The sequence below is a fragment of the Echiichthys vipera genome, assembly GCF_963691815.1.
Source record: "Echiichthys vipera genome assembly, chromosome: 16".
NCBI classification, from domain to species: domain Eukaryota; kingdom Metazoa; phylum Chordata; class Actinopteri; order Perciformes; family Trachinidae; genus Echiichthys; species Echiichthys vipera.
This window is the reverse complement of record NC_139841.1, coordinates 9,988,661-10,015,057: the sequence shown is the minus strand read 5'-3', so window position 1 is coordinate 10,015,057 and position 26,397 is coordinate 9,988,661. Positions and strand designations below refer to the sequence as shown.

Genomic DNA, 26,397 nt, shown 5'->3' with positions numbered 1-26,397 from the left:
CGAACGTGGAGCAAATTCACTAAGCAGGGCCCCCTCTTGAGATATGCAACACATTACACAAGAAGCGTAATGAGAGGGCTGGTGGGGCCCGCAGTGAGCGTCACCGTGAACAGAACGGTCGAACAGAGATCAATGTTCTGCTCTCTAAATTAATGAGGCTAATGTTGATGTGACAGCCTTGTCACCAGAGATCTGCAGGGAATAAGACTCAATGATTTCAACAGGCGTGAAGGGAGACAAGGAACACAGTACTAGCTTATTAATTTACAGTGGACAGACAGACACACACACACACACACACACACACACACACACACACACAGATGCACATGCACACGCATACACACAAACAATAAAAAAATGCTTCATAGATGGATCTTGAGCACAAAAAATGATTAACGAATATTTTAATTTAACCAATTCATATTGCTCACCAATAGTCATTATTTTCATTATAAAACATACTGTTGAAAGTGAACAGGGAATACAGTAGGTACTAAATATCAACAGATTCAAAGGGGGAAAAGCAGAAATTTACAATAGAAAATTATCATTTTCCGGTGTAGAAAGATTATGTGTGAAGGTTGAAACAAACAATTCACAACTCATTGCATCTCAAATATAATCCAGAATTCCTAACGGATGAAACACGAGCACACGCGGAGCAGCGCACAGCAACATCTGCATTCTCTTGGAGGGGAGAGACAGGCTGATTACTTTAAGGAAAGTGAAGCATGTATTTAACATAAGTCATAAAATGTAAGCAGTGCTCGAAGTTATCTTTCAGACAAGATCCTCCTAATGAAGACTGTCATTGCAAGATCATTTGTTCACAAGGACATACACTTTACACACATAAAAAAGCCAATTGGAGCACCGCTGCATGTGAGGGAAGTTGAGGCTTGTTTTGATTTTTCATGGATGTCATCATGAATTTGTTACAACCCATGGTTGGGAGAGCCAAAAATGCTCCATTTGGCTCTTTGGTATTTGGTGTTGAAAATGGCAGAAACACATATTCCTAAAGTACAACACTTACAACATTATAATTTCAGAAAATTACATTTTACCCTTTTTCTTTTTTCACTCTTTTGCTTCTGATTGCTCTTACTGTCCTGCAAATCAAACTATTTAGATAGTCGAGGTTTGATTGCAATTAGAAACAACTTAGAAAATACTTTAACTTTTTTTTTTTAAGAAAAAGAAGCAAACAAACAAAAATCTTCAACAAAGGTCATTGGCTGGAGGATAGTTTGCTTTATATAGACTTCAAATGATCTTCCAGCTGCTGCCTTGATTTCCACCTGATGGAGCAGATTCCTCTTTACTGACAGGTGCACTGAGACTCCTTTCATGTGTCCGCTCCAGTGAGGCACATCTAGCCTTTGATTAGTCTTTCTTAAAAAAAGTACAGAAAGGTGATTACATGATGCTTCATTTAGAATCAAAATATGTATTTGCACTTTAAATTATACACAGCTGTGTTAGCAGAGCAGTCAGAGCCACCTATTCAGTGCATTTTCATTATTAATGATTCATTGCTCAGTTTTCACTTTTAAAGCCGATTGAATTTGTACAGTCTCTTGCCTGTGTTTTAAACAATGTCACGTTGTCCTCATGGAGACAATAAGCTATTATAGTCTATACAATAAGTTCCCCAGTTTGTCATAACCATCCATTAGTGCTTGTGAGTCCTTAGCCAAGACTGCTATTCACCGTAAGACTGCATTTCAATCTGTGTCAGTGTTTGTGAATTGATGAGGCATGATGTAATGCAGCAAAGCTGATGATCAAAGACCACAGGCCGAAAAAAGACTTTATAAAATCTTAAGAAAAAGGAAAAAGACAGTATTATCTCAACTTTGTCGTGGTCAGTGGTTGCCCTTGTTAGCGTGGAGGACCATTTTAAAGGTATCCTTGAAAGTGAAGTGTTGGAATGGGATCCTGATGGGTTCTCTGCATATGTCTATCTCCTGTATTCCTGTTCCAGTGTGGTTTGCTGCACCATCCAAATCAGTTCCATTTATGGGTTAATGAATGGTAGGCACATCTCCCAGCCAGGCACCAGGTAGGGGGCGTGGGCATGTGTACTCATTCTGCAAGGAAAGGAAAAAGAAGACAATATCAAGTTAAAACTATTTAACAGCTGGTCTGTGCCAGTTACAGAGATGGTGGTTACAATGTAAAGTTAATTACAGTGTCCAGTGATTTGATAACAGCACAATGGAGCTGTGACGGTGCCAGCAAAGCAAATTAGAGTAAGCAATTAGGCAGATGATGAAATCCTATGTACTCAGATAGCTCAGAAGGCTGAGGTGGAGAGACTTCCATAATGTCATTAAATGAAGGCTCAACACAGAGAACTTGTAGAGGTATTCATGTTGAAACTGTCAGTTTAAGCTGAGATAATTCATTTTTAAAAAGCTGTTTAATTGAACCTGTTCACCTGATAATTTATGTCACATTGTTTAGCAACAGTAGATTTTGCATACCCTCTTCTGAACAATAGCACTAATTATATCTGTGTATGCACATTTCTTTTTCAGAAGTATTATCTTTAGAACAATAAAACATGTCTTACATAATATATTTGAAGATATTTAAAGGTCCCATATTAGGCTCATATATATATTTTTCCGTCTTAATATACCCGTATGCACTCTGCTGTTTGACACGCTCCGTTTTAGTGCCTGTCTCTTTAAGACACCCACATGAAAAAGCCCAGTCTGCTCTAATTGGTCAGCATTTCTGGGTCTATCTCTTCTGCTCTCGTGACCGGAATGACTGTAAGACACTTGAAGGCACAGTTTTTGAACACTGGATGTGTGAATTTCTCTGTTCTGTGATTGAGCGTTTTGATACTTTCATAGTGTTAATACAGCACCTTGACCTGCTATATAATAAAAAAAAGACATTTCAATCTCAATTTTAACAATATGGGACCTTTAAAAGAAATGGAATCTATTAATAGTCGGACATTTTCAGATTACTTCAAAGGAGGAGGGCATTTTGCTTGTCACACAATAGCTACTGTATATTGGCATGAAGTTGAGTATACTGTTAAATAATGCAAAAAATCTTAGGAGCAATGCTTATATACTATACTGATGATGCAGCCATATGTAAATACAAAGCGATAAACAAAGCATCATGTTATGTTTCATATATTTTCAATAATGCAAAAATAGAGTGCCTGAACATGTGCTTACATTTTCAATGTTTTCCCCATGCAATGTGTGGTTACATCTCTACAGTCAGTTTACATTTACTTGAAATAAACAAGCTGGTTCCAATCAGACAGCACATTTGTGTCATAATTTGGGACCTTTAAATGTCAATGCTCCCCCACAGATCAACTCAAGTCTTTTGAGATGAAGTTGAAGTTTGTGAGAGATTGTGACATTTCCCTCTCATTTAAGAGCCACAAGCTTCAGCTTTATCTTCACATTGAAAGAGGCAGAGGCACCCACATATCCAAGTTTGCCTCTTAACATTAATTGCTCTTAAACCCTCCACTTTACATCTTAACCTTTAAAAGAGCCTATTCGCAATATAGGTAAATCCACATTGCCTTAATAACACAAATGCTGTAAGTTTTGCCTGGCTAAGCAATTTCTAAAGCTTTCTGAATCTGCTCAGAAATTATCCCGGCTCAACTTTTTGCTGCTCATGCTGAGATTGTTGTCAGTGTGAAGCGGTCTTTGTAACACAGGGCTCAGATGAGCATGCCCAGAGCACAACTTTTATTCAAATATTATCAAACAGGCTGATAAGTCTTCACTCAACTCTTTACCTATCTCTCAGGCAGATGTGAGTAAAGTGAAGACAGCTGTACAAATTGTCATACCTTAGACAATTTCATCAGAGCACAAAAACAGAAACAACTCAGAGCAAAAGCTCAGGCTATGATGTGAACACGTGCATTAATGTGAACTCTGAAAAAAGCAATACAGATACAAGCTCTAAGACACACACACACACACACACACACACACACACACACACACACACACACACACACACACACACACACACACACACACACACACACACACACACACACACACACACACACACACACACACACACACACACCTTTCAGGGGGTGGAAAAAAAGATGCAATAAATGATGAAATTGGCAGATCACAGTATTTAATTTTTTATCCCATTCTAACTGTCAATGGAGCATGCGTTGGCACTCACTGCCTGTCTTTCTGGTATAGTTTTGGAAATAGTAGAAAATACAGGAAATAGATGAATATGTTTGCAATATGAACACACAATATATACTGTTGCTTGTAAAATAGTACTCAAAGGGTCAAGGTGCTTTCCTGATTTAGCTGTATTTGATGATAGAAGCCCATTATCGTCACAACAAGAGCAAAATCTTAACCAATCTTTTTTTTTTATTGTCTTGTTTTTCTTTAGTTTTTGTTGCTTCATAATGTGTCATGATAGTATTTACTTCAGCACATCTCAAATGTTTGCTTCATGGACACAACTGAACAGTTCCTTGTAAAAATTAATTATGCTTCTTCAACACGATTGTCTTCAAGAGCTTAGTTAATGAGGAGTCTTGTATACACTCTGCTGCTCACAGTTCTTCAAACACTAGCATTAAATAAGCCAATAGTTGCTCTTTTTACATCACTTTGCATGTGAGGACAGAACGGCTGAGGATAAATTTGTCCCCAGACTCCAATTCTCACCACTTCTCCTGCCATTCAAGACAGGCTGCATGCAAGGAATAAGTGCAACTGCACTTCCATGAGGTGGTTTTATGTTCTGTCGCCAGGGACATGTGATTCACTTCTGAACGTTCCATAGGTCGAATGGGAACCAAAATGATTGGCTGCTGGTTCTCTAACACTAGTGGCCTCAACAACAGAGCAATGTTCTTAATGTATCTGCAGCAGCAATTGTCTTCCTCCTCCTGCCTATGGTAGCCTCTGAAAATGCTCCTTACACTTTCATATAGACTGCACAAGTAGTGAAAGTAGTTCTTCATCACTAAAAGCAAGGCCAAGATATCTTCCTCGGTTCAAGCCAAAGTGGGAGTTAAAGTAAGTTGACTAGTGCCCAGGATAAACCCGGCTAACATTATGGTCAGGGGTTCTTCCTTCCCACAAATGCAATATGGCAGCACATGTTAGAAGCATGTCTGTTGGCTATTTACCCTGTTCAATGTCTCAGAGAACCTATGTCACTGGGCCATAAGTCATCTCCTCTGCCTCAAAGGACATCACATTTCAGAAATATGAAATGCCAGGGCTAATGTGATGTCCAGAGACATCTGACAAGATTTCAGCCAAAAAATGTGATTAGGCAAACACCCACTGTCCTTTTTGGATCTCAGGCCACACCATACCAGTCTACCCTGGATAGTGTTGTGGCTCCTTTATGCCTTTCTTCCCCCAAATGAGCTTCTAGTTTTTGGAAAAACAAGACATGAGAAGTTGGCATGGACCTAGGGGGTTTCAGACTGGACATAGACAAAGATTACTTGGCAGATGTAGCTCAGTCCCCTAAAACATTGTCACACAGGATGAATGGTCCATACAGCGTCTAACCTGGGGCGTAAAATCATGGGAGGGACTGGCCTGTCAAGAATTAGCCCCTGCAGTGGTATGCATTGATATGGAAACACAACACACCCTTGCATGCAGAGTCAATGCGAAAGCTTCTTGATGCTTAATATAGTAAAGTTTATTTATAGTAAATATAAAGTTTACACAAGCTACACTGCTACATTTACAACTATTAGTTTATATTTTAACTTCATACCATATTTTACTATAATTTAATATTTTTTAAACCCATTGCTTAGGCCCGGCGGGGAGTTGAGAAAAGACAGGTGGGCAACTAGTCGGAACCCTGACATGCACAAGAAAACAACACTATTAATCATAATTGAAAGGTGCAAATTTAAAAATGTGGTTCCCCTTCTATGTAGGCATTCTAGAGGGACTAAAGTTCTGGTCTTTTCAAGAACACAGGTTACATGTCTAGAGCCCTCCATGCTTTCATCCAGCCCCCAACACTTTGTGTTTTTAAATAGGACAGTAATTAGCAGGTTACAAACTTGATGTAATTAGTTTGCTCTCAGTTGGGACAGCTGGAAGAAACAGACATACGTATACCCACCACTCTCAAAGGGATCACAAGCCTCTTACTCCGCTCAGGGCCCCAATTACCCTGTTCTATCTTCCCGCCCCTTTGCCAGTATGTCCATGTTATGTTTCGTGTTCCCTTTTTTCCCTAAAGACCATGAAAAGAGAGGCATACAGAAGGAAAACGACTGAGCATGTCAATGTTTCTTGAAAGGTTACTGAGACATTCGAAATACTGCGTGCACTGCAACTTTGGTCTTGAACACATGTGCAGTATGTATGAACACAGTTGCTCCCTTGTGTTCATGTGTATGCATATGTATAGTGTGAATTTGCATGTCTGTTTTAGATTCACACACAGTCAAAGGAGATCATGGGAGATACGGATCAGCTCTAATCTCCACATACAATACAGACATGCATGCACAAAGCATGTCAATTTAAAGCACCGCAACTGAGCCTATTGCTGTTTAAAGAAAAATAATAATCTTTCCTGGGGAGCTGATTCTTGTATAAGCTTTTGATCTCAGCAACACAGCTACTAACACTTTTTTAAGCTCTCAATCTCTGACACAAACACATATTCAACCCTCTGATTAACCAAGATCAAGTGATATGTCTTAATAAGTTGCAGTATTGGTATTTCAGTAGCTGGTAAAAGAACAGAACAGAACAGAACAGAAAGGTAGACCTCTATAAACAAAGGTGTAAGCGCTGGTTTGGAGTAATTGGAATCATCTCTTTGATAACAAGACCAGGTTCAGTGGAAATAAAAGGAAAATAATGAACTTCCTGCTAATGGTCTGACAAAAGTCTAACTGTGTTCTCAACAGGGTTACAGCACTCATGCCAAGCTTTTAACACAACACATTAATAAAGGGCACACAATATATATATATAATATATATATATTAAAACATCCCCATCCCTTTTAAGTACATACATATGTACACAGTTTAATATGTGTGCCAAGAGCATGCATGTATGAATATATACAGTAAATCTTGACAGCAAGTATAATATTTTGTATCCAGCCATACTTTATGACTTGCAGGATACCAATAAGGGAAACATATGGTAAGCAAACTGTATGGATATAATACCAAATATTCATCAGTACAACTATGGATGGATTACTGGATGGGCCTCCCAGGAACATATATACTATATAATATTGCATACAATAATGCAGGGGTGCAGCTCAGGCTGCAGAGGTAGAGTGGGTTGTCCACTTATCTAAAGATCAGTGGTTCTTGCATGTTAAAGAGTCCTTGTGAAAGATACTGAACCCAAATTGTTCCCAAATGCTGTGCCAAATGTAGGTCTCAATGGTTAGATTAGATCCAGATGAGCAGATGGCACCTTGCATAGCAGTCTCTGTTATCCGTGTATGAATGTATGTGTTAATGGGGGAATGTGGCAAATAGTGTAAAAGCGCCTTAAGTGGCCTGAAGTCCATTTACCAATCACAAAACTATCACATAGGTGGTGCTAAATCACCATACGTACATAAACAAAATGACCGCAAACGACACAAATGACTCCAAAGAGACATAAAACAACCACAAAGAGACTGAACATAGATGCAAACCACCACAAAAAGATGCAAAACAACCACAGACATGCAAAACAACCATAAAATGACAACAAAAAAGACAAAATTACTAAAAATAGATACAAAAGGACTACAGAGGGACTCTTTGAGTTTGTACCTATATGTATGGAAACTGCATGTAATCACTTGATGTACAGAGAACAGAGGCTAAGGAATTGTAGAGCATGTGGGTCATTACTGCAAATTAAACCCTGACAGGGTGATGCAGGACCCAAACAACCAATTGAAACAAAAATTTTATTAAAAACGGTCCTCTCAAGTCTTCGATCACAACACCATCCATAGTATTGGTAGGAAATAAGATACCACAAATTACCAAATCAGAATTGAGTATTCAACAAAGCTATGTAGTAATTTATTTTAATGTCCTCATCACCTGATTCAAACTGTAAGAACAACTAGTGTATAGCAGTACCAGCCAGCCATAGTGGAGCTCTAGCAAATGCTTTTCAAAAAATTAGTACATTTTTGTGTAGCTCAAATGCATTTTTAATATGCTATTATGTCCATGTGTTGGGTTACTAAAGTGCGGAAGTTTCTGAGGGAAAAGGAATAATCTTAACTGAGCGTGAGTGCCTTCACCCTTTACACTTTACCCCACACGAACATCACAAAATATATATTTCATGAGAAGCGAGGGTATAGTGCACATATGTAAATGAGCCAGTGAGAGTAAGTTGCTCTGAAAGAGTATAATTGGAAGTTAAACATAGAGTGATTTTGTGTGTGTATCCATTAAAGAAGAGATGCAAACTGTAGTCTAAAGGCAGAGCTCAAATATCTCCCCGAGGAAATCTGATCCAGTGAGTTGTGGCTGGGAGCAAACTGAGCATCTCCCTGATGAAATGTCTCAGTTTATGTGCGCATATGCACATGCATGTTTATCAGTGCCTGAGTGTTATGATTTATGATGATTGTGATTTATGCAGGTGATGGATGACCACATTAGGAGCAGCAGCAACCGCCCTCCATTTCTCCCTTTATATATCGTGATGCACAATAAATTTAAAAAATACATAAATAAATGCTTACCCTTGTTAGGCTACATATATCTAAGGCATCATTTCAATTGAGGTCTGTTCTGTAAGTGTAAAGGAAGATGCCACAGTGCCATTTATTACCTGTGTTATCCCTAGTTTCTAACAAACCATGTCCTCAAATTCAGAACAATTTTTTCAATGTTTTTTTGTGGTTGTATAATTTATCTTTGATCTACCTCTTTTGTTATAAATATCCCAAAACTAATTCTTCAATTGTGAATCCCTTGTGCATGTGTTACTAGGCAACATGTAGCCTAGCTAAACATGAAAGGGATGATATCAGCAAAAAAACTATGATTTTGCTGGGATTACATGTTTTTGAAAGTCGTGAACAACTTTGGAACAGGTTCAATCACACAACGCTTCAGTAAATATCTGCTCCAAAATCATGAATAAACTACAAAAATACAGATAAGCATCATGGACAGCTAGGGATTATGACAGCCTTTCCAACTGAGATATGCAGCACCTAACTTTTCACTCTTTCTCCATCTCTTGTCCATTATCAAACACAATAATATAGGAACCACTCTCTTTGAACCTCTCCTTTGTGACCTTACATTCCCCCCCTTTACCATCTGCTAAGTCTCACACATGAGAGCGAAGTAAGATAAGGGGTGTTAGCACCTTTTTCCCCTGCGTAGTATTAAACAATAGTGCATTCCAGGACCTTCCTTTCAAAGTGAGGATCCCCCCCAGGAGTGTAAATTGAATAACAGTTAAGTTCCCTGTTTCATTGCAACTGGCAGACACATTTAAAAAAAAAAACCTCGAAGCCTTTTTGTCAATTTTCTACCTTTTGGAATTTTCTGAATGAAATATTATTTGCTTCTTGCATTGTGCATAAACTAGAGTGGGGGACCGTTTGATGTAAACTTCCCTTTCTGCAGGACTTACACCAGAAGGTGCAGAACCATCACTTCAAGGATTATGAAGGATCCTCACCTCCCTAGTACGGACTATTCCAGCTTCTATCCTCAGGCAAATGCCTTTGTAGCTAACACAGACAGATACAGGGTTAAATCAGGATGGTGAACTGTGTTCGCTGTATATCCTTGGTCTTGTCTAGCACATTGCATTGGTGTGGAAAACAGTGTACATAGACATTGCGTTCTTAGAATTCTTAACACACTAGTCTTTGAGCACAGCTTTAGTGATTTCTGTGTGTAAGAAATAAATCTTTGAGGTTGTATGAACCAAATATTTTCCGTCATTGATATCATATTTTTTAACAATGACGTGAAAATCTGAGGGCAATCTAATGTCATTTTAATTCACACCCTGTCCAGTTGGTAAGCTCTCATCTAGTCTTGTCTTTGATCTCACGTGCATGACTTGTCTAGCTTGCTTTAGCAATCACATTGGTAGCTTGTTAGGCTATCACTACATGCCATTGGAAAATATCACAGCAGTGAAACTTTGCAGTTTTTCGAATGGCTCTGTGTCACTGCAGCACAGATAGTACATGCGGATGAAAGGCTCCCGCCTCCCACCATGCCACCATTGCCTGTAGCTCCTAGCTCACCCACAGGCAAAAATAAATGGCGTGAAACCACACAAAGAGCTGGCAAAAATTCAACAAGGTTTCACATTAAAAAGCCCAATAATTGTAATGGAACACTGAATCTAATAATGAAAAGTGACTGCAGGGTCTGTGAATTCAAATTTGGATAGTATCTTTTCTGGAAATTCAATTAGGAAACTGTTAATAGATACAATAACTGTATTGGAATGTTTGTTTTTGGCAAATCCAGTGTAAATTATATCTGGCAAAATAAAAAAACTAGACAACAATAACCTCAATGGCTTTATACAACCAGAAATACACATGGCAGTTGACAAAATTCCATCTTCACTTGGCATTCATCATCAGATCCCCCATACTGTGCACTGTGCTACTATAAGACTGTCAATGTTCAAATCCAAATCTACCATAAGACTGTGTCTATGTTCAAATCCAAATCTCTCTCTTCTCCCACATATCTTCTAGGACCCAGTTGGAAACTGAGCGACACAGGGATTCTGATCTGCGTAATGTCGGCTCCCTGCAGATCCTCAGATCTCAGCTCAGGACATTCCCTCAGTTCTTCTCTGTAACATGCAGCTTTTACAACTGGGTTTCTATGTCTTTTGGATAAAAAAACGAGTCAGTCGACACCTAAGGCCATTTCCCTTGTTTTTGGGACTAATGGATTATATCTGAGTAGCAGGTAATAGGGCATCAATATACTAAGATTACTCCTAGCTACAAAGGGGCCACAAAATCAAAGTCCGTTTTTCTAATTTTCTAGTATTGACATTTATTTTTTACATGGGAAGTTAAGTATTTGACGGACCAAAATGACTAATAACCCAATAACAACTTCATAGAGAAAGAAAAAAAGTCACTCTTCTTCCAGTTAATGTGTATTATTTCTGTGGTCACAGACACTTCAATTAATCAACATGAAGCAAGAGTAGCTCATTACCAACAGCACACTGTTGATTCGAAATTCCTATAGTTTAGTGCCAAAAAATAGTTTTATTGCCAATAATGTGAGGAAATGTCTCTTATATTGTGGTTTGTATCTTTCCTTCCGACATTGACTCAGTAAACATATTCATATGGAATCAAAATATATACTTGTTTACAGAATGCAATTCTGTTCTAGCCTTTCTAGTCGCCATGCAATATATTTAAATGTGAATACGCATGATAAAGTTATTGTTAATCAGGTCCGCTGTGCGTCCTGCACGTTGGCCACCAGAATGAACGAAGTGAAGTCACGGGGAGAGTAGAATGGCTTTCAGTTAATAATAAAAGTTTCCAGGAATGGAGAACAGTGCCGCTTCATCACCTTTAAATAATTGCACCAGCTATTGTTGGTGTAGAAACAAATACCTCCACCCTTTGTTTTGCCGGAGAACCGCGTGTTACGGCCCGCGCGGTTAAGCTGAAACCCATCCAGCAGCAGCGTGGAGTCTGGGATATTCCCACACTGCCATGTCTCCTTGAAGCACAGAACAGAGGATAAAAAAAAGTTCTCATTCTCCTCAACAGAAGCTGGAGTTCGTCCATTTTATTGCCCAGTGAGCGAATGTGTAAGAGAAATATTCCGGGTAGCGGCATGGGTCTTCCTCGTTTTCCCCTACGTCGGCGTGATGCCACAAAGGTGAGTGCACCTTTGGTCAGAACATCCATTTAAATAGCCGTGGGTCCAAGAAATGCGGCAAACAAATCCCCTGGGATTGTGCCCCTAATGTTTATGAGCTCCTCTCTGGTGAGAGTGAACCTGGACTTACCTATTATATACAGTGAAGACTTTGAAGGAATTTAATAAAAAGGCATGGTTGCCATTTGTTCCATTCCAGTCGGTTGATGCTTAAAGTTATAACCCATGATATTTTTATCTAGTTAATTGTCTTTTAAGTTACTATGTATCAAAGAGCGACTTAAAACAGTGGTGATTGATCATATGACCCCCTAATGAAAGCATTTGTACTTGCCTGTTTGCAGAGTAATATCACCTAAGTGCCTGTGGCGACATTCCCTCGCTATCAAATGTGCTGCAAGGTTAGTGATGCTTTTCAAGTCAGTCAGCAGCGGTCTGCCCAGGTTGAGCTCATCACTGCCGATCATACTGTGTTCCATTGTACTCCGAAATTGACAATGGATTTCGTGTCAGGTTCGCTCTGATGTGTCTGACTGGCGCAGTAACATTTTATTACTGCTGACTCACAATGGCGGCTCAACAGACATATGGAGCATATGAAGGCATCACGCCACATCGCTTAGAGCTTCCAATCTAATGACGTCTTACAGTCGACACTGTTTGGTTTTGAATGAAACTTTGGGAGATGAGGTCCCAGAGGCTCCTGGAAAAAACGTATCTCAATCCCTACTTAGGCTTAGGGTGGGGTGTGAGTTAGAGCCCATGAAGATTATGAAACCTTTGTCTCATTTGTACTTCATAAATATGATTCATCGACACATTCATCTATGAACAGTTGTTAACGCTAGTTAAACTGTTGTAACTAAACTACTGAAGTGCAGATGTTGAGCTTGGGCAGTTGAAGTTACTAAACAGCTCCAGGTGCATTGTCACTGGCTCTAACTTGTTATCTGAAAAACCAAGGCAGGTTGCACTTAGCATACTTGTGATCTGGCCAATCGACACACATGAATGTGGATCGGTGTAAATCAAAGTGTATTGAATATCACCTGTATTTTACCGCCAATACAATTGGGAAAACATTGGGTTGGAGTGACTCGTTTGTGCCTTCTTCACCTATATTTACTCATCTTATTCATGTGTTTCCTCCACTCTGGTAAGACACTTTTCTGACACGTTGTGCACAGGGCATTTTGAAATGAAGACAATGGAGCAGATTATTTAAAATGACAGGAGACCAGGCTCAGAGGGAATGGTGCTTCAGTCAGTCGTATTTCTGGTGCTTGTATAAAGAGGGGGAGAGCATTATCAAATACTTTCACACCCCCAAATCTAAAACGACTGACCTTCTGATAAATAGGCTGCTCATCAAAGCAGTTCTATTGGTCTGTTAAGGATCAGGTTTGAAATATATCATGAAATTGTCTCCCTACTTGTATGTATTATTGGTGTGTCAGTATTGAGGGCCACAATTTCATGACCACACATTAGTTTCCCAGCTTGGAATGAGTGGCTACACCATGACATCCTTAAACTCATAATATAAAAAATTAGATGTCTCTACCATATGGCAAAGACATGCTACGGAAATGTAAAAGTATCCAAATATAACAGGACTCTGACTGAGTGCTCTTATTAATCCAACAAAACACCAACACAGTGTTGTCTTTAGGCTACTGGGCCTCTATAGTTTCTAGTTATCTGGCCAAAACAAAAGTATATTTAGTCAAGTTTTATAGCTTGAATAATTAAATAACTTAATTTCAGACAGAACCCTGCCATGCTGAAGCCGCGCCAGTCACGAAAAAAATGGGTTATGCTGTGTTAATGACTTTGGACACCAGTGGAAACTACAAGGCATTGGATTGTTGTCTTCCTGTCCTTTGTTAAATGTTCTTCATGCAAATTATGTTCACATGTTCCAAATCAGCTGTGACTTTCTGATATAATAGGATTTGATCTGAAAGAACTGCCAAATAGCTGCAGGAGACAACTTTCTCATTCCCTTCCCCTTCCCACTAGAGTGGCTGTTGACACTTGCCAGAGGGTGCAATTGTGGAATTAGTACGCTTACTGCAACTACTAGACTGTCACACTCAGCTGTTAATAATTTAAGTAATGTGGCATTTAACAGAAAATGGAAGGTGATACCTTGAACTTTTTCAAGAGCCCTGGTATAAAAATTGGGGTGTCAACCAAACCCAGTTTATTACAATGGAAAAATCTAAAACTGGAAATGTTTGCATCTGTGTAAAACTGTTAAAAATATGATGGTAATGGCCACATTTATCACTGAAAAATAAAAAGCGCAAACTCCCTAATGAAAATGATTTAATTTCTAAGACTTGTGCAAATGTATGCTATTTAAGTTTATTTTACAAAATAAGATGTGCTTTTTGTGATTATTACTGACCATAAATCACTCAGCTTAAATTAGCATAAAAACCGAAACAACTGTCCCCAGAACTACTCATTCCACAACCAGAAGCCATGGATTACCAGGACCAACCATAAACACACACACCGCAGCCTATAAATTAGGAATGCAGTCTGGAAACATAGAAAATTATAAAGCAGCACCCTACAGGAGACAAAACAGGACTGTATAGAACTAAAATTCCAGGAGGGCAATCCCAGAGGCATGTGGCAAGGTCTAATAACTATGACAGATTTGTGGAACAAGCAAGGAAGCAACAATGCTCCCCTTAATATAAATGGATCCTCTGTGGTGAGGATGGACAGCTCGGAGTACCCTAGGGTCCACATCATCAAAGGCCTGACCTGGAAGCTGGATACTGACTCAGTGAGAAAGGCAAGGCAGAGACTGTTTTACCTTAGATGCCTGAGGAAATTCTGGGTATGCCCTCAAATACTGAGGGTTTTTTACTCCTCTATCATCAGGGACGTCCTGATGGTGAACAGCATAAGGAAACAGCGACATGAACACGACGCAAGGCCCTGCAAAGAACCTGAAGCTTGGCTGAACATACAATAGGCGGTACCCTACCTAAAGGATATTTACACCTGGTGCTGCAAGAATAAGGCTAAGAGCAGGGGTGCCCAATTCCGGTCCTGGAAAGCCACTCTCCTGCATGTTTTAGGTTTGTCCGTTAGAATCAGGTGTGTTAGAGCAGGGAGTAATCTAAAACATGCAGTGGCCCTCCAGGACCAGAATTGGGCACCCCTGGCTAAGAGAATCATCAAGATTCAAACCACCCAGCTTGCATAAATTGTTAAAAAACATAAAAATGTATGAAAAGGTCTTCAGATTATAGCCTCTGGATTATAGACTGGCCTCAACATGTTTGCTAGTCAAGTCAAGTCAAATGTATTTATATAGCACATTTTATGTGCTTCAAGAAATTAAAACAAAGATACATTGTATAACATAAAATAACATAATGCTTACATAGCATATGCTATGTAATATGCTATGTTAGTGGAGAGCCCCATAATTGTGTCATTTTAGGAGATGTGTTCCTTGTGTGGAGTAAAGTGATGGGTAACCTCTTTAAGGGAAGTTTTTTACAAGAACTGATTAAAGGAGAGGGGAATTATGTGAACAAATATATTAAATCATTCTAATAAATGGTGGCAAATAACCAGGGCGGGATAGAACTCCAAATTTGGTAACATCAAATCCAAATCAAGGATTCACCATAAAAGATACAATAACTAACCAACCTCACCACTGAGTACACATACAATGGTCTGCTTGTGTTATACTATGTATCAGGTCATATATCATATTCACATATTGGACCATCTTTATCTTTATTTCAGCCTGTTCTCATTGCCAGGGCATCAAATACCGCTGTTTTGTCACAGCCCATCTGCATTTGGTGCATCAGTAAATTGCTTTCAACTGTAAACCATACTCAATGATATCAGACACTCAGAGCAAGCGCTGCGGATTAAGAGCGGCAAACGCCGCTTAAGGAGGCAGGTTGGGATGATGAATGAGTCAAACAAACTTAATGTAAACCTAAAACCTGGAGCTTTTGGTGCTTAAACCTAACCATGTTGTGTTTGAGTTCACAGTCTTATTAACTGAATGCCGCTGAATATCTTTGAGTTGTGGGCAAAACAATGGATCGATGGATGTCATCTTGGGATTTGCGAAATGTTGATCAACATTTCTAACCATTTTCTGACATTTTATTGACCAAACAACTAATCGATTAATCAAGATAATAATCAACAGATTAATAGACAATGAAAATGATCATTAATTGCAACCATAGTGGCACGTTGAACGCACAGGGCTACCCAGTGCATTGACGAGTGACGCCAAAGACCTGTCAAAACAGCAGTATGTGACGTTGGGATGAGGATAGTTTGATATTTTTGCTACTGTCAGGCAAGATGCTAAACTGTATATCAATTTACCAGCTTTGAAGCCAGTATAAAGATAATTAGCATTCATAACTGTCGCAGAGTTAGAGTTAATGATTTCTTGATAACATGATGATCAGGCTGTTTTCAAGTAAACTAAATAAAAAAAAAACATGATCCAGCTGATATTCATATCTAAAGAAGAGGAAGCAAAACTTTCTCTTGATATTGTTCTCCCTCTGTTAAGATGGCATAAAATGTCAGCTTTCAAAATGTTCACTCCAAAAAGGAAAGGGCCTTTGTGGGTGGCTGGTTGCCTGATTACAACAAATGAAAATTATGCCTATAGGGCACTGTTCAAAATATGTGATCTCCACAAATGCCTCTGCTTCCTTATGAAAACCACACTTTAATAATTCAGACATTTGCAGAAAAAGAGCCAGAGCCTTGTGAAATTAAAATTCATGTGACAAGGGCAAAAAAAAGATCAAGACAAGCCAAGACTATAAAATATAGACATGTACAATATGGTTCTGATAATACAGACAACTTACCGTGAAGCATTAAAAAAAATCAGTGGTGTGACATTGACATTGATATTCCCTAACCTGAAGTGAACTTGTTGCTTTTCCTTTTCCCTAATATTCCTTGGAGCACAAAACAAAGTGCCAAATTACAGCATAAACTACTAACAAAGGGCTCATATTGTCAAATTTATGAAAGCACATATACTCAGACTCTAAACTATTTTTGAAATCCCGGTCTCTCTTGAAGAGAAGAATAAAGAGTTTAAGTTCTTTTATGCAAACTTCCTCACTGTTTAAAGGCTCATGGCTCGCAGAGAAAGCTTGGTCTCAATCCTTTCATAATTTGAATAAATTGGACAATGCAGTAAGCCTCCTAACGGAGTCAAAGTTGACTCCCGACCACGCCTAAGCAACGGAGATGTTTTTTAAACTAAAATGCGTTATAAAAGCACACTTGAATATGTGGTTGAGAGAGAAAATGCGTGTGTGCCTGAGTATGAAGTTAGCAGTAACGTTAGTTATAGATGTTAGCTATCTTATTTTCTTGTTATAGTCTTTTCAGTGTTAGCGCAGTCTATCAAATGCAGGTGAAGCTTTGAAAAGATGGACTAAATAAGTAAAACAATGAAAGGCCATGTAAGGACGTTTAGTTTAGCACCATAAAAGGCCTTGAGGGTATTCTCACCTTAGCCTAGGTTCACAGAGGTTAAAGGTTGAATATGTAGAATATTTATGAAAAGCTTTATTTAAAAGAAAATAAAAATACATCCACGGGGCGTTTTTAAGGGGTACAGAATAAAAGTATTGCTTTTCCATAAAAAATTATATTTAGTCTGAATTAATATTTTTAAAATGTTTTGACAAATGTTTTGATGTTTTTCACAAAGACTTTCTGTCACATTCTGTTAACAATGTACCAGCCAATAGCTGCCGGCATTGTGGGTTGCCAGGGTAGCCTGTTGTTGGGTTACAGAAACAAGAAATAATTTTGAGTTGAGAGCTAGCTAATCGATTACACACCACTCAAAGAAAGACTTTTAGTTGAGGACTGGCTAATGTTAAATACTGTTGTAAAATTAATTGATTAGTAGAAATTAGTCATCACCATGTATGATTCATCACTTGACATGGCACAGGTTGATCGCTTGACACATCATTATTTTTTGTTGCTGCGTCTACGATCGTGACACACTAGATGGCGGTGTTCTGCTCATTCTCCATATTCAACCTTTAAGGTGACAGTTCTTCTTGCATGGACACCAAACTAGGGAATGTCAAACACATCCATAAATAAGTTGTATGTTTCACTAGTATATACGATGGATGTTAACTTCTGTTCTTAGAGGAACCTTGCACCTCCCAGTACCGTAATAAAGCCTCCCTGAACAGAAGATCCTGCAGAGTTCTCTTCGTGTGTTTGTCTCTCTGAAAGTCAACTCTTACAGATAGCTGTGAATGTAACAGAGCGGTGTGTGTAGTGTTTATTTGTTGGTGAATAAATGCTGCAACTTCTCAAGACCCAAGCGAAGTTCCCATTGCATGTTGCATGCTGATTAAAGTGAAAGGGTTGGCCTGATATTAGCAACAATTTCGGCTCAGGTTCACTAAATGAACTGACATTAAGGCGGACCAGCTCATTTTAGTGACAAGCCGTGAAAAGTCAATCACAATTTCCCAAAGCCAAAGTTCACATTGTTTTGTCATACAGTCAGATGGGCCAGATGGACGGTAAACCTGATAGATTTACTCTCTTCTGTCACATAAGACAAAAAAATAATCCTCACAATTTAGAAGCTGGATTAAGTAATATGACATTAGCAATAAAAGCAAGTCTTTCCTTTGACTTATTGTTCCTGTTCAGAAAACATGACTGATTACAGTGACTAATCATTCTTTCACCATACACACACTGGGCCTCATTTATCAATCTTGCGTGAAAACGGGCGCAGATCTGATGCCAGAATTGGTCGTATGACAGGACCCACGTGTGATTTATGAAACATTCATATCTGACCAATCTCACCGTACGAATGAGCATAAATATTCCTGGTTCGGAGGCCTTGCCCACTGAGGTCAAACATGTAGAGAAGAAACGCTGGTACGAAAAGAAACTTTTCCGTCACACAGATCGGCATCCTGATATCCGAGATGGAGCAAAAAAAAGATGTGCTTTTTGTCAGTCTTAAGAGTGGAATAAAAGGGGCCCATAAAAATGCTGTATGGAAAAGAATAACGGAGGCAGTCAACCCGAAGCAGCGCTCCACTGTGACCCGTGTGCGTGTGTGCGCACTGCTGAACCTGCTCTCCTGCTCCGTAGCGGGGATTGCCAGCGGGGTTATTAGGTTCCGTTAGAGGATAACCTGGAAGAATCATACCAAGATGTTAATCATCTGATACCTTGTTTGATTTAATGCAATTTATCGAGGGTAGCCACTAACCGAGGAGATGACTTTGGCTCTGCAGTGCGCGTTGCTGCAGCCGCGCGCCAACACATGCATTCATTAATTCATCGTCAACCGCTTGTCCCTGTCGGGGTCGCGGGGGGCTGGAGCCGAGCTGTTTAGAAATATAAAAGAATCGTGTGTCCCAACTCGGCCACCTGGCCACCACGTTTAAAAGTGACAGCTTGGCATCACAAATCGCCTGTACATTTATCGAGTGGTAGTTTTTGCGATTGATGAATGCGTAATCATTCATGGATGGTGCCTTCAGACACACGAGTACAATCAATTGCTCCAACCACAATTTTTATTTTTTTTTATTCGTTCTAAGAATCCGTTTTGATCTGTTCTTAATATGTGACTGCTTATGCTTAATGACAGCTGAGGCTTGGTAATTATTTTCAGCCAGATTTTGCTGTGCTGCACCGCAAATACACAGGCTCAAATTTGCGTACATTACATGTTCACTACTTCCTCTGTGAAAAGTTGAATACACTTTTTAAAGACAGTGTGTGTAGGCAGGAGCGTGGTTCACTTCATTTACACTGAACAATGTGCAGTGGAGTAATGTTTAGATACTGCTAGTTACACTAACTCCCATTAAGTAACTGCACATTTAAGGACCGTTATGTATTCATGCCAGCAGAATAGTTGTTATAAAAACCCTGGCAGAATAAGATGTCTGTGTATTTTTTAAAGAACAAGTGAAGGTGGGTGGGTTACTGTTATCTGAGGATGATGCCAAAGCCTGTGGCAAGAGGAAAATGAGGGTGGTGAGTGGGGGGCAGGGATGAGATTGTAAAATTCAATTAAGGGCAATAGAGGGGGTGGATCTTTTATATAAGGTGCCATTGAGCTCTTCTCCCCTTTTCAGTCGAAAACACAAACACATATGCATACACATACTTTCAAATATCTGAATCTTCCCTCTCGGTGCTTTGTAGTGATATCCAGCAAAACTGAAGATCCCTATTTATCTTTGCTGCAGGGCCAAGCCAAGCTCCAGATGCTGCTAATAATACACGGCTCATTGGGGTTTGTGTTGAGTCTGTATGACTGTATTTCTGCATGTGCAGTAGGGAGGAGCACCTGGGGTGAGCCACGTTTACAACATTTCAGTACATGTATCATCATCCATCACAGCCTCTGCAGGGAGGAGTTCTTTTGAGGATGGCCCAGCAATTGAGGGAAGAGGGCATGAAATTGCCCCTCAGAGATATTTAAGAGGTTGTTGCACTGAATAAGTGGAAGTACTTCTCACTAAGAGGTTAGTCGGCATTGTCGTCTGAGCAGCAGTTCTCACCATCCACATCTTCAAATGATGATAAACAGTTGAGGGTTCCACTTTTCTCTGTTTTGTCAAGCAGGAAAACACTTGGGCCGAGCCTAGAAAAACATATATCTTGGCCTCATTAGCTCCCTGTTTCCATTAATAGCAGTTCATTTATTGGCTGACAAGAGCAGCCTGATCTCCCTCCCACTCTAGTGTAACAAACAGGGAGTTTAGAAGCTGCACTGAATAGACACAGAGAGCTTTCTATAAACTATAAAAAACGTTTAATAATTCAATCTTTTAAAACTCTATATTGCTTGATCACAGAAATGATGAATTTAATAATTTAAGGCAAGGGAGGTTTTCATGATGCAGACATTAAAAGCTGCTGTTTCTGTGGCTGGAAGGGGAAATTCGGGAGAAGAAAAGTGTGAGAGCAAATTAGTTGGAACTGAAATCTGGAATGTGAGACCTACTGTATATTCATTGAGGTCTATCTCTGTGGTACACGCCTGCTTGCACTTAAGCTCTTAATGGTTCCTTAAAACTGATGAGCTAAAGAGCAGAGGGAGCGTAAAATGAAAGTGTTCTTCTAAATGTTTTTTGGAGGAACGCCTATCAAGTGGAACGGAACTGGATGGGAAATTAGCCAGGGGACATGCAAAGTGAGCGCTGTGGCTGGCTGTATGACATCCTTCTCTCTTCAAAGCTGTCTGTGAGGAAGTGGGGTACAGGCAGAGTATCTCCAAGAGGCGCAGAGTGTGTGAGGAAAAGACCAGAGAGAGTTAGGGATCTGGCTAATCTGACATTGTGATTGTGAGACAGAAATAAAATAGTGCTGATTTCTTGTTCATGCCATTAAAATATTTTCAACACTTTGTTTCCTTTCAAAGCTGTACATGTTTAATTTCAACCATCTATCATCCAGATAAACAACACACACCCTCATACCTAAACAATACAATAGGGATTTTGCCGATGACTCCAAAAGCAACATCCAAGAGTGTTCTATTTAACACTGTGAAATGCGGTGATCATGTGAGTGTTGTATTTATTTTGTGAAAAGGAACTACTTAAAGGGACTGAACTTGACATTCAGTGTATCGATAAAGTCGGCATGAGCAGAGGATAAAGTCACTGTCCCATCTGTGTGTGCTGTAATCCAAGCTTGTCTGTTGTTTGTTGTGAAAAACATGTTAGTGTATGTGGCTGTGAAAACAAATTGTTTTACATATTTGATTGATAGCGGTATTGAGGCAATTCCAGCCCACTTTTTTTTCAGTATTTTGAGTAACACCTTTTAGCTTAAGCAACAAAAACACTCGGTTAAGGTAAGACATATATCATGGATAAGCCTAAAGAACTCCTACAGTAATATATATATATAAAAATTATAAAATGTGATTAAGCTGTGATTGATATTTAGTTTTGTGTTTTTTTCAACTAAGAAGTAAAACACATACAAACCCTGACAAGAGGCTGAAAGCACACCTACTCTTTTCCCTTTTTGAGAAATTCTGGATCTGGCCTCAAGCCCCACCCACCACAGCTGCCACAGTTAAGCTATAGAATGCCCCAGCCACAAATTGTTGAAATTTGTTCTTTAAGTGGGTGATGTATGAAATCGGGACTGTTTGAAGGCAGAAAAGCTCAGACATAGCATCTACTGCGCATTCTGCTCATGATATGTCTGGTAGCATATTAAAAACAGCACAACGATTATATATATATATATATATATATATATATATATATATAAATATATATTTATATTAGTGTTAGAAATTGGGGGTATATATCAGTGTTTTCCCCTACCAAAGTAACAAACAAGAAAGTCAAGTAAATTTTATGTAATTGTATTTCCTGAATAGCGTCAGATCCCAACAGAAGTCAGTTAAGGATCCCTTTCCTATAGAACAGCTCTATACCTTGTCCTTTTAGTAAACAAACTATGCAGCCATATGTTATTTATCTTATTTGCACGTTGGCAGGTAAATTCTGTCTCTACATGGTTGCGTGTTTCCAATTCTCAGAAAACTCCGACAGCATTGGAGATTCACTCGTTCAAAGATTGTTTGTTAAATTGTTTGGGAAGAGGCTTCACTCCTAACAGAAAAAAACAGAGACATTAACTTAACAGAGATCCTTTATTATTTAGCTTGTGAAAAAACCCCAGACTAAAACAGAATTAAACAAACTGAAATTCTTTATTTATTTTGTTGTGCTTGAGACTGAAAAGTGAGTTTTGATTTAATTTTGGACTGTTAGTGTTGGGGAACATTATTTGGACCTTTTTGACAATTATTGAAAAGACATTTTCTGATGCAGACTGTAGCTTGATTAATACTCTGGCTTGTGATTTTTACCAACACTGTATATATATATATATATATAAAGCAAGGTTAAAAACTTTTTTTTTGGGAGGGTGACTTCAAGGTGGAAGTTGGTTAAAAAAAACATGTCACCAATGATTTTTGGTTTTACGCTTTTTTATGACACTCCAATGTTTGTGTGACATGTCTGCCGCCTCAACCTTCCTCCTTACACAGACTTTTGGACTTTTGTAAATATGTCTGCTGATTTACTCACTTGCTTATACGATAATTTCTACTAGAGGTCACTGCCTTACAACAAACATAAACATGGGTTGTTATAATGTGCTTGCACATTGACCTATTCGTTTTTCGTGAGTGAGGCAGTCTGGATTCATGACGTGTAGGGATGGGTATTGTTAAGATATTATCAGTACCTCTGCTGCTGATCATTGCCATCAGTGTGCTATCCCCACACCAAATTCCATTCTCAAATTGAACACTTTTCTTTTAGTATATTACAGTTACTTTTCTAATTTCAAATGAACCATTTTTCACATTGGCATGAATGTACAGCAGTTACAAGATTTGTCACTTTTCAAGCTGATTCGCCTGTTACTCCCATTATTTCCTTCCTCCAAAACAGTGGTTAAAAACAGCAGTGCGAAAATAGTCTTTAATCAAACCCTCATACAAGCTTGATTTGTAAGAGGAAAATGTACCATTCAGGCTTTGAACATAAAACTTAAAGCAATTATATCAAACAGTTTTCTTTAGTGTAATGGTTGAAATACAGTAAATTATTGCTGAAGAACTCAATATGTCAAGAATACAGTGCCATGAAATGGTTTTTTTTCTCACAGCTCCAAATACAGCCACAACTCTAAAGACATTTGTCTGAAAACAACACTTATCTATTAACCACTAACCTAGTTTATCAGTTCACAAAGCACATTCCACTGTGTTTTATAAGCTCATGAAAGAAGAATCTAAAGTATATGAAAAGTATTTGCTTAGAAACAGGAGAAACAAAGAGTGAATCTCAAACAATCCAGTGAATCATTATAGTAATGTAATAGAACGTTGAGTAATGGGCTTGAAAAATTGTCTTTAATACCTAATGTTCATATTGCAAACATATTGTATGGAGCACCACCATTTTCTTATATGGTTTATTTTAATCTTCCTAGACATACACCTCTTTTTGTCTGGTTAGACCTTTTCGAATGACTGTGTAGGTGTGTACCAACCATGCTAAATTATTGAGTCAGAAAAAGGTTAAATAACTTACACATGGATTCATGCAATGAAAGCAGAATGGGGGAAAAACAAGAAAACAGCATTGTGGTATACCCCCCATTTCTAACACTGTGGTTACAGCAGACAAATTAAAGTGCATAAATGTGCTATTTTTTCTCTAGTGAGAGGGAGAGTTAGGGCTGGAAGATTTGAGGAAAACCGGACCAATACTACAATTGCGATTTAAATGGCAAAAAACAAATAACATACTGTGCTAGATAGATACAGAAAACAGATACACTTGTTAAGATATTCCAATATGAGTGTACTTGACATTACTGAATGATACAATTCATGGCATTTAAAAGAGGTGTTATATCAGCGACATAGTATGTCAAACATCTTCTGAGTCACTTTTGACATTGTTTTATATCAAACAGATTACCATGTGATGTTGTTGACAGCTTTGCAATGTAGCTGCATGAGTTAGCTTCACACACTGCGGTACGAGCTGCTGAATCCTGGAGGTCCCAATTTAGAGCTGCTGATTAGCATAAAGTAATACTATCACATGCCTAAATGTTTGAGTGGGAGATTAGGCAACTCTCTTCCCCAGCTATCTGTCATTTTACACTGGACAACTGCAGAGCTAACCTGACCTAGATCACCTTAAATCTCACCATTTTTTTCAAATTCTTGGTGTCATCAATAAATTCTCAATTAAAAATTGATTCAATGTGTATTTATTTCACTGAAATGCAGTATGAAACGTAACTGGCAGTTCAGCTAACTAGTCATGATCATGGTCACCTATATGAAAACCTAACCTGGCTTATTGCTTAATCTGACTACCACCACTGGCTTAATGTCTGTTTTAACAGAAGTTGCTCTACGTACATGCTCTGGAGAAAGGAGTGTTCAGCTCTGGCTACGGGGAATACCCTCTGTGCCAGTACCAGAGAATTTATCCACAACTTTTTATGCATGGGCAGATAATGAGACAATGTGCTGCTGGGCACAAGCATGCAAAAGGTCCAACCAGCACTCATGGAGCAAGACATACAGTATGTTACGGACCTAGTTGTTTAGCCTCTCTTGGTAGTTGTTTTGCGTCATTTTGTAGTCATTTTTTGTCTCTTTGATGTTTTGTATCACTTTGTGGTCAATTTGTAGTCATTTTGTGTATTTTAGTTATTTTGTGCCTCTTTAAAGCTATGTTTTCCATATCTTTGTAGTTGTTTAAGTCTCTGTGGTCATTTTGAATTTCTTCCTGGTTAGAACGTGTCTCTTCGGGTAACATTTTACAGGTAAAGACCTGTGCCCATTAGACCCATTGAGTAATCCATCCATGTTTGTATGGACGTATGAGTAATATTTACCTAATCACGTTAGCTGAAGTCTTGTCAAGTGTGTGTTGGTTGGCAGGCTTGGTTGTTATTGCTGGGGTTCAATGATCCACTCACTAACGCTAGTCTCTGGGTGATGATATACTTTCATCTTGCAAAGCTACTTATCAAGATCTTAAATTCAAAATGCGCCCAAACGCTGGCCTTCTTTGAAGATTAACTAGGCTGCTTTTTTGAATCTTTCACTAGATTCAGAATCGTAGAAGACAATAATCTCAAGTCTTATTCAAATGAACTTTTCTTTCAGCCCCACTTGTTAAGGCACTGTTAATTAAGGAAATTATAATTACCACTGTGGTTCTAGCGATTTGATAATTGCACTCTGATTGAAATTCTTAATTGTACAACCCCACTAGATATAAACAGTATAGACTATGTTTAAATGTGCTGACAGTATTAGTGTTGGTGTTGCATTTTCCAGAGCTGATGGCATTTCAGTCATTTTCATACCAGTTTGTTCACACTTCGGTAGGCTAGTTCTTTTCTCCAATAACTCCTACTCGGGATGACCGGAACTATATTTTCCATTTAACTGTTCATATTTACAGTCTGTACAATATAATGTGAATGTGGCATTGGTAAATGGATTTTGGTGATCTCAGAACTCCCAGCACGGCTGTATTAAACTTCAATGTGAGCAGACGTCCAATCAGCCAGAGTAAATAATAACACCTGTCTGGGTTTATGGGGGCTTTTAAATTTGGAGTATCCAGCCCTAAAGTGGAAGAGACAGTGTACTGTTCCAACTGTTTTCCTGCTGGGCTCTGACACCATTCTATGGCGGTCTTGACAAATACCTCATTGAATCCTAGCCACAGCAGGGTAAATGTGCTGTGTTGCCTTTTGTTCTTCCACAGAGCCTATCCACAGAGACTGCTGGCGCTGCACAGACCCATAATGAAAGGCACAGCTAGCTGTGTCGGCCTGCAAGATGGCACTTTCATCAA

General features: G+C 38.9%; 1 protein-coding gene across 1 annotated transcript in view; it reads right to left on the bottom strand.

Moving 5' to 3' along the window:
- Positions 1-2,030: 2,030 nt before the first annotated feature.
- Positions 2,031-26,397, bottom strand: part of LOC310958951 (leucine-rich repeat transmembrane neuronal protein 4-like) — a gene marked incomplete at both ends in the record, with an annotated part of 35,876 nt that continues 11,509 nt past the window's right edge. Inside the window, one exon of the mRNA XM_083930114.1 lies at positions 2,031-2,096. Coding sequence (XP_083786240.1) covers positions 2,031-2,096 — 66 coding nt within the window. The remainder of the gene's footprint in view (positions 2,097-26,397) is intronic.